The 9,772-nt window shown below is 42.0% G+C and overlaps 1 protein-coding gene across 1 annotated transcript in view; it reads left to right on the forward strand.

Annotated features, from left to right (window-relative positions):
• Window positions 1–6,998, forward strand: part of LOC139537429 (protein Wnt-11-like) — a 29,487-nt gene extending 22,489 nt beyond the window's left edge. The window contains exon 6 of the mRNA XM_071338693.1: window positions 3,868–6,998. Within this exon, the coding sequence (XP_071194794.1) occupies window positions 3,868–4,042 (175 nt within the window). The 3' untranslated portion in view covers window positions 4,043–6,998. The remainder of the gene's footprint in view (window positions 1–3,867) is intronic.
• Window positions 6,999–9,772: the final 2,774 nt, after the last annotated feature.

The following is a 9,772-nucleotide window of genomic DNA, read 5'->3' on the forward strand; positions in this document are numbered from 1 at the left end:
ATATGAATGTGTATGTATGTACAATTGATGTCGGAAGTTTACATACACCTTAGCCAAAAACATTTAAACTCAGTTTTTCACAATTCCTGACATTTAATCCTCGTAAAAATTACAATAAGTTGGGTGAATTTTGGTCCATTCCTCCTGAATGGTGTAACTGTGTAACTGAGTCAGGTTTGTAGGCCTCCTTGCTCGCACATGCTTTTTCAGTTCTCCCCACACATTTTCTATAGGATTGAGGTTAGAGCTTTGTGATGGACACTCCAATATCTTGATTTTGTTGTCCTTAAGCCATTTTGCCACAACTTTGGAAGTATGCTTGGGGTCATTGTTCATTTGGAAGACCCATTTGCGACCAAACTTTAACTTCCTGACTGATGTCTTGAGATGTTGCTTCAATATATCCACATAATTGTCCTTGCTCATGATGCCATCTATTTTGTGAAGTGCACCAGTCCCTCCTGCAGCAATGCACCCCACAACATGATGCTGCCATCCCTGTGCTTCACAGTTGGGATGGTGTTCTTCGGCTTGCAAGCCTCCCCCTTTTTTCCTCCAAACATAATGGTGGTCATTATGGCCAAACAGTTCTATTTTTGTTTCATCAGAGGACCAGAGGACATTTCTCCAAAAAGTACGATCTTTGTCCCCATGTGCAGTTGAAAACCGTTGTCTGGCTTTTTTATGCTGGTTTTGGAGCAGTGGCTTCTTCCTTGCTGAGCGGCCTTTGAGGTTATGTCGATATAGGACTCGTTTTACTGTGGATATAGATACTTTTTTACCTGTTTCCTCCAGCATCTTCACAAGGTCCTTTGCTGTTGTTCTAGGATTGATTTGCACTTTTCGCACCAAAGTATATTCATCTCTAGGAGATCTCTCCTTTTTGAGCGGTATGACGGCTGCGTGGTCCCATGGTGTTTATACTTGCGTGCTATTGTTTGTACAGATGAACGTTGTACCTTCAGGCATTTGGAAATTGCTCCGAAGGATGAACCAGACTTGTGGAGGTCTACAATTTATTTTTCTGAGGTCTTGGCTGATTTCTTTTGATTTTCCCATGATGTCAAGCAGAGTCATTGAGTTTGAAGGTAGGCCTTGAAATACATCCACAGGTACACCTCCAATTGACTCAAATGATGTCAATAAGCCTATCAGAAGCATCTAAAGCCATGACATAAGTTTCTGGAATTTTCCAAGTTGTTTAAAGGCACAGTCAACTTAGTGTATGTAAACTTCTGAACCACTGGAATTGTGATACAGTGAATTATAAGTTAAATAATCTGTCTGCAAACAATTGTTGGAAAAATTACTTGTGTCATGCACAAAGTAGATGTCCTAACCGACTTGCCAAAACTATAGTTTGTTAACAAGAAATTTGTGAAGTGGTTGAAAAACGAGATTTAATGACTCCAACCTAAGTGTATGTAAACTTCCGACTTCAACTGTATGTGTATATGTATGAATGTTTACGTATATACACTGCTCAAAAAAATAAAGGGAACACTTAAACAACACAATGTAACTCCAAGTCAATCACACTTCTGTGAAATCAAACTGTCCACTTAGGAAGCAACACTGATTGACAATACATTTCACATGCTGTTGTGCAAATGGAATAGACAAAAGGTGGAAATTATAGGCAATTAGCAAGACACCCCCAATAAAGGAGTGGTTCTGCAGGTGGTGACCACAGACCACTTCTCAGTTCCTATGCTTCCTGGCTGATGTTTTGGTCACTTTTGAATGCTGGCGGTGCTTTCACTCTAGTGGTAGCATGAGACGGAGTCTACAACCCACACAAGTGGCTCAGGTAGTGCAGCTCATCCAGGATGGCACATCAATGCGAGCTGTGGCAAGAAGGTTTGCTGTGTCTGTCAGCGTAGTGTCCAGAGCATGGAGGCGCTACCAGGAGACAAGCCAGTACATCAGGAGACGTGGAGGAGGCCGTAGGAGGGCAACAACCCAGCAGCAGGACCGCTACCTCCGCCTTTGTGCAAGGAGGAGCAGGAGGAGCACTGCCAGAGCCATGCAAAATGACCTCCAGCAGGCCACAAATGTGCATGTGTCTGCTCAAACGGTCAGAAACAGACTCCATGAGGGTGGTATGAGGGCCCGACGTCCACAGGTGGGGGTTGTGCTTACAGCCCAACACCGTGCAGGACGTTTGGCATTTGCCAGAGAACACCAAGATTGGCAAATTCGCCACTGGCGCCCTGTGCTCTTCACAGATGAAAGCAGGTTCACACTGAGCACATGAGCACATGTGACAGACGTGACAGAGTCTGGAGACGCCGTGGAGAACGTTCTGCTGCCTGCAACATCCTCCAGCATGACCGGTTTGGCGGTGGGTCAGTCATGGTGTGGGCATTTCTTTGGGGGGCCGCACAGCCCTCCATGTGCTCGCCAGAGGTAGCCTAACTGCCATTAGGTACCGAGATGAGATCCTCAGACCCCTTGTGAGACCATATGCTGGTGCGGTTGGCCCTGGGTTCTGGGTTCCTCCTAATGCAAGACAATGCTAGCCCTCATGTGGCTGGAGTGTGTCAGCAGTTCCTGCAAGAGGAACCGCCCGTTCCCCAGACCTGAATCCAATTGAGCACATCTGGGACATCATGTCTCGCTCCATCCACCAACGCCACATTGCACCACAGACTGTCCAGGAGTTGGCGGATGCTTTAGTCCAGGTCTGGGAGGAGATCCTTCAGGAGACCATCCGCCACCTCATCAGGAGCATGCCCAGGCGTTGTAGGGAGGTCATACAGGCACGTGGAGGCCACACACACTACTGAGCCTCATTTTGACTTGGAGATTACAGGACATTAGGACATTACATCAAAGTTGGATCAGCCTGTAGTGTGGTTTTCCACTTTAATTTTGAGTGTGACTCCAAATCCAGACCTCCATGGGTTGATCAATTTGATTTCCATTGATCATTTTTGTGTGATTTTGTTGTTTTGAGCAGTGTATATATATATATATATATATATATTTGGGTATGTACAGTATGTGTATGTATGTATGTATATGGATATATATATATTTACCCAAAAATTATATGGGGGATTGGAAATGATTTAGACAATTACATTGATGGAAGCAACAATCTATCCTCAATATTAAAGCTGATCCACCCCCTAAAAATAAACAAAAAGAAAAAGGTTAAAAAAAAGAAAAAAGAGGAGTCTGTCCTACTTATTCCAATGACTCACCCACCCTCCCTCCCTCCCTACCCACCACCCCTTCCCTCCTTTTCCCTCCTCTGTGTCAGCAGCCTTCAGCCATCCTCTTAGTGTCTCTGTCTCCCACCGCGCTGGCCATTAACACTCTGCTATTATAAATCAATGCAATTATGTGGAGAGAGAGGGTTAAATAGAGGGAGGGCTCCCCTGTGTATTCACTCTGATTTATGATAGAGCTATTCTCTGCTCACATAAGATGCCCCTGGGCTTAAGAAATTAAAGGGTCCCAAGCGAAGCATCTGCTGCCCTCAGAAAAAACACGTGGGAGATTGTTTGGGTGAATGCACAATAAGCATTTGTCAAGCTCTCCCTTTTTCAATACATTTGTGAGGCTTGGGTTGGACTTTTTGGGGTTGATATTTGAGAGAGGAAGTATTCTAAGATCAATGGTGTTGTTTGAGCGGGGAATTCATTGGGGAGACCGTGTGTATCTGTGTGTGTGTGTATGTGTGCGTGCGTGCGTGTGTGTAAATGTTAGGGACCTTGAGGGCTTTCCATTGACCAAAATGTATTACCGGTGTATAGAATGGTTTGTTTCTCTGTCATTTGTTTGGGAGCAAACAGTGTCATTTATGGATGCAAAAAAGGATTAAGACTAATTTTAACTCGCTCTCTCTGTCCATTCCAGGCAGTGCAACAAGACGTCCATCGGCAGCGATAGCTGCGACCTGATGTGCTGTGGGCGAGGCTACAACCCCTACACAGAGAAGCTGGTGGAACGCTGCCACTGCAAGTACCACTGGTGCTGCTATGTCACGTGTAAGAAGTGTGAGAGGATTGTGGAGAGATACGTCTGCAAATGAGTCCATGTTGTCTACTTCATCCATCCAGTCTCTGGGCTGGGGCCACAGATAACCAAAGCACTACGTTTCCAAGATGCCTTACTTTTGTCTTAAGCTTTAGCATGTATATTTTGACAAGAAACAGTTCATTTTTGTTCATAATTTTTTACTAAACCCTGACCCACAAGCAGGACTAAAAAGTTAAACATTTCTACGAACGTGGACAAATGGGTGTTGTGACAATGCCTATCGGTTTACGTGAAGACCACCGTCCTCAAGGGTTTTTTCTTTCCTTACACTTGCCATACTTGGATATCAAAAGTCTATTTTCATATACCTTTATTAAAATAAATTATATTGGATGTTTGTTTTTTTGTACTTCTGGTCACGCTCTGATGTTGACGTTCACCGTTTCCACGGAATTCAAAGGGTTCTGAAGGATCCATATTTTTTATTGCTCAAATGATACTCGTTTTTTCAAGAGAGAAAGACACGCAAAGAAAGAGAGGAAAAAGGTACAAAACACACAAAGGGAACTTCAAGTACTTTCAGTCATGGAACTTTTTTAGTAACTGGTGTTGAACTGTGGACACTTCAACTCGAATGGGGACTCGCCTGCAGACAGAAAGTTCTGTGTGCATCCTCAGAAAAAGGAAAAAGAACTCCCAGTGTTAGAAACAGCACATCATCCCTATAATGTCTGACATGCAGGTAGTCCAAAGCCTAACGCTCAGAGCATGTGAACAGAACACATCGGTCTCATATAATCCTGTGTTATTATGAACCACTCTTGAGTGGATGTACATACTGTCTTTTTGTATGCTGAATTAAATAATTAAATATTTATAAACTAATTAAAGAATCTTTACGAAACTCTTAAAAAATTTCCCAAGAACGCACATTATCATCATCATCATGGTGAAAAACTTGTTGGTCATTTAGAAAAAACTTGTCAAGAGAACTACATAATCTCACAAGCTGATGTTTTTGGAATAGACTAGCTATATTTCTTCCCCTCGAAGCATTACTGTTTTAATCTCCAAGTGTTAAGAAAATATACATTTCACACAATCATCTGTGACGCTATGATAAATGAACACACTTGTGATGTGTTGTAGTGTTTCATCTCAAGGCCAATTGGGATCAACCTCTCAATTACAAAATACCTGGGAAACTGTTTGTTTGGACATTCCTCACTGTCACAAAGACCATTGTAAGAAAGCTTTAATTCTATCACAGGTTTAGCCTAACGCTCATATGAATTAGGTGAGATCTTGGAAGTGGTTAAACCTCCAATTAAAAAACGAAATAAATCTAATTTATTTGAATACAAAGGGTTAGGTTGTAACTAAAAGGAACTCTGTAAGTCAGAAGTATTACCCTCTGACCAAACCTTGTGTTGCCTTGTGGTTCTCATGATTCTTAACAGACACAAATAGCTAGCGAGGGCTTGAAGCTAAGCATCTTGGCCAATGCTGTGCTCTGACACATTGAGGCTCCAACCTGCACAAGCCGAACACATGTACCACTATTGACCTAGCCTGCCCATGGGGGCACAGATGCTGCCAACACAGCTACAGAAATATAGAACAGCAGGGGAAGTATGTTTAATAGAACGCAATCATTGTTACATGAGCGTTTTGGAGGCCTTTTATGAGCTCGGTTTGTGTTTGCAGCGGTCAATAACTGCTAACAAATTGGTTGATAGGCATGTTTTAACTGATTAAAGTCATTCTATTTTAGGAATTATGAGAAATGTACAGCGGAGTGGATTCCAGATACACTGGGCGCGTTTGAGTGGTAAGGCGAAAGTAGCCGACTGTAAGCGGAAGTTGACGAGTAAAGTCGGGGGAGGTACAAATGCACCGACAGCAAGTCAGACAACTTCTGCTGTTTCTAGAAAACGTTACAATGGGAGACATGGCAATCGCCTTTGTTATTGTCGATAAAGTTGATGTTATCAAAATTACACTTCTACACAAAGCTAAACATGATCAACATGTTCTAAGGAATTCATATTTTGATGATAAGGAAATAAGATACCATGCCAAGCTCTTTCTAACATTCACAGGACTTGTTTTGTATTTTTGTGATGGGTTTCTCAAAATATTAGAAGGTAGTGAGTGCACAGGCTACTAGAATGAGAACATACAGAGCCCTCCGTAATTATTGGCACAGTGAAGCATTTAGTCTTCTTTTGGCTCTGTACTACAGCACTTTAAATTTGAAATGATATGGCGATGAGGTTAAAGTGCAGACTGTCAGCTTTAATTTGAGGTTATTTTCATCCATATCGGGTGAACCGTTTAGGAATGACAGCAAAGCTATCAACCAGGCAAGGGGTGGATACATTGAAGTGTCTGAAATAATATAAGACTTTTTTGGTTACTATATGATTCCATATGTGTTATTTCATAGTTTTGATGTCTTCACTATTATTCTACAATGTAGAAAATAGTAAAAAATTAAGAAAAACCCTTGAATGACTAGGTGTGTCCAATCTTTTGACTGGTACTGTATATGTGTATTAAAGTAGTCAAAAGTTTAGTATTTTGTCCCATATTCCTAACATGCAATGATTGCATCAAGCTTGTGACACTACAAATTTGTTGGATGCATTTGCTGTTTGTTTTGGTTGTGTTTCAGATTATTTAGTGCCCAGTAGAAATGAATAGTAAATAATGTATTGTGTCACTTTGGAATCATTTACATTGTAAAAAAGAATAGCATATGTTTCTAAACACTTCTAAACATGTACATTAATGTGGATGCTACCATGATTACGGATAGTCCTGAATGAATCGTCAATAATGATGAGTGAGAAAGTTACAGACGCACAAATATCATACCCACCAAAACATGCTAACCTCCCCTGTTACTTGCCATTACTTCATTTCTTGTACCTTCCTCATTATTATTTGTGATTGTGCAACATGGAATTATAACAGATGTGATTAAATGGAGTCCACAAAGATTATTCCTGTATGGTAATTGATTGCATGTCATCATCACTATAGACTGCAGTGAATTTCTTTAATTCTCAACCTTTATGTTGCTTTTGTCAGTAAGCATGTAAAGAACAGCATTTTATTCAATCAGATGAATGACAAAGCACGCATGTGATAGGATAAGTTACTGGGTAAAAAACATGACAATAATTATACTACACATGTACATCAGTTCACATAAGTTACAGGGTAAACAATATGCCAAGTAATATGCCAAGCACTCAAATGCACTTGGTATTGAACCCACGACTGTTGTCTGGGGTACTTCAAATCGAATCTAGTATAATGTTATATGTCACATGTTTTGTAAACAACAGGTGTAGACTAACAGTGAAATGCTTACTTTACAGGCCCTTCCCAACAATGCAGAGACAAAGAAAGTAGAGAAATAATAGAAAAATAAAACACATAACAATAACGTAATAGTAGATACACAATGAGTAACAATAACTTGGCATTATACAAGGGGTACCAGTACAGAGTCAATGTGCAGTGGTACGAGGTAATTGAGTTATATATGTACATATAACTAGGAATAAAGTGACAGATAATAAACAGTAGCAGCAGCGTATGTGATGAGTCAAAAAAGTTTGTGCAAAAAAAGTAAATGCAGATAGTCCGGCTAGCTATTTGGTTAATGTAGCAGTCTTATGCCTTGGGGGTAGAAGCTGTTCAGGGTCCTGTTGGTTCCAAACATGCTGCATCGGTACCGCTTGCCATGTGGTAGCAGAGAGAACAGTCTATGTGGCTGGAATCTTTGACAATTTTTAGGGCCTTCCTCTGACACTACCTGGTATAGAGGTTCTGGATGGCAGGGAGCTCAGCCCCAGTGACGTACTGGGCTGTACGCAGTACCCTCTGCAGCGCCTTGTGGTCGGATGCCAAGCAGTTGCCATACCAAGCAGTGATGCAGCCAGTCAAGATACTCTCAATGGGGCTGGTGTACAACTTTTTGAGGACCTGAGGACCCATGCCAAATCTTTTCAGCGTCTTGAGGGGGAGATGCGTTTTCGTGCCCTCTCCACGACTGTGTTGGTGTGTTTGGACAATGATAGATCCTTAGTGATGTGGACATCGAGGAACTTGAAACTCTCTACCCCCATCCACTACCGCCCTGTCGATGATGATTGCTTGGCCTTCCGTTTCCTGTAGTCCACGATCAGCTCCATTGTCTTGCTGATGTTGAGGGAGAAGTTGATGTCCTGGCACCACACTACCTGGTCTCTAACTTCCTCCCTATAGGCTGTCTCATCGTCATCGCTGATGGTGTTGGAGTTGTGCACTGCCACACAGTCATGGGTGAATAGGAAGTAGAGGAGGGGACTAAGCCCGCACCCCTGAGGGGCACCCGTGTTGAGGGTCAGTGTAGCGGATGTGTTGTTGCCTACCCTCACCACCTGGGGATGTCCCATCAGGAAGTCCAGGATCCAGTTGCAGAGGGATGTGTTCAGTCCCATGGTCCTTAGCTTAGTTATGAGCTTGGAGGGCACTATATTGTTGAACGCTGAGCTATAGTCAATAAACAGCATTTTCACATACTGTAGGTGCCTTTTGTCCAAGTGGGAAAGGGCAGTGTGGAGTGCAATAAAGATTGAGTCATCTGCAGATTTGTTAGGGCGGTATGCAAATTGGAGTGGGTCCAGGGTGTCTGGGATTATGGTGTTGATGTGAGCCATGACCAGCCTTTCAAAGCATTTGTCTGCTCATTAAGGGTCTATTTCCCGGACACAGATTAAGCCTCTAAAATTGCCAGTGTAGAAATCCCCTAAAATAACCCACATGCAGCTTACAATATGCATTCTATTTTATTCACACTTAATAGACAATCAACAAATTTGCATTTCTTTGGTGACAGCAAAATTGCATACAAGACAAATTGTAGACTATAACATGGGACACAACATTACATCTAGATAGGTACAGTAGGATATTTAATTTATTTATGTTAGAAATTTGGATCACATGTAATTAGATCCTAAGGATGTAAGAATAAAGTTTTATTTAAACTCTAAATAGTCATCCACTCAAAACAGTAAACATTGCATTGATAATAACCAATGATAGTTGGCGACATCAACCATTTATGAGCATGTAGTGCCTTCTGCTTCCAAAAAAACAGAAGAAGGTTGTCTCGAACAATGCTTTGATTCCGACTTCAAGTTGCAGTTGGTGAGGAGCAACGGTTGAAATGTCCAGTCAACTGCAGTCGAAAGATCATGACCTTTGATCACGTGGTTGTTGTAAAGGTCATGCAGTTGACATGTTGTCGCAAGTCGGACAATTTTTATACCATAATGCAACACACTTTGAAAGGCGGTGACCAACGTTGGTCAACATTTTGACAAAAGTGATCCGCTCGAACGCACCCACAATGTTTCCTGTAATCCAGACAAGCCGGTGTCATGGATACATAACCCTCTTTTCATGCTGTGTTAGAACAGTACATATGGCATATAGAAACACAGTGTAGAAGGAGTGAACAATGGACACTATCTACTTAGAATCTTCAAAGGGCGTCCTGTGAACCTATCTGTCAGCATTCTAAAAGCAGTGCCAGCAAGTAAGGATGGACACAATCTGTCATGATGGGGAATGGGTGTGGGGGGTAAATGGGTGTTGGAGGAGGGTAGTGGGTGGAGAGCTAGAGTTCTGGGAGAAAGAATAGTGAACAGTGAGTCCACTAAAGCCATGCTGTCATAGACTGTGTGCATGCTGGTCTCATAGACTAGATGTAACATAGTAA

The sequence above is a fragment of the Salvelinus alpinus genome, chromosome 13 (assembly GCF_045679555.1).
Source record: "Salvelinus alpinus chromosome 13, SLU_Salpinus.1, whole genome shotgun sequence".
In the NCBI taxonomy this organism is placed as follows: domain Eukaryota; kingdom Metazoa; phylum Chordata; class Actinopteri; order Salmoniformes; family Salmonidae; genus Salvelinus; species Salvelinus alpinus.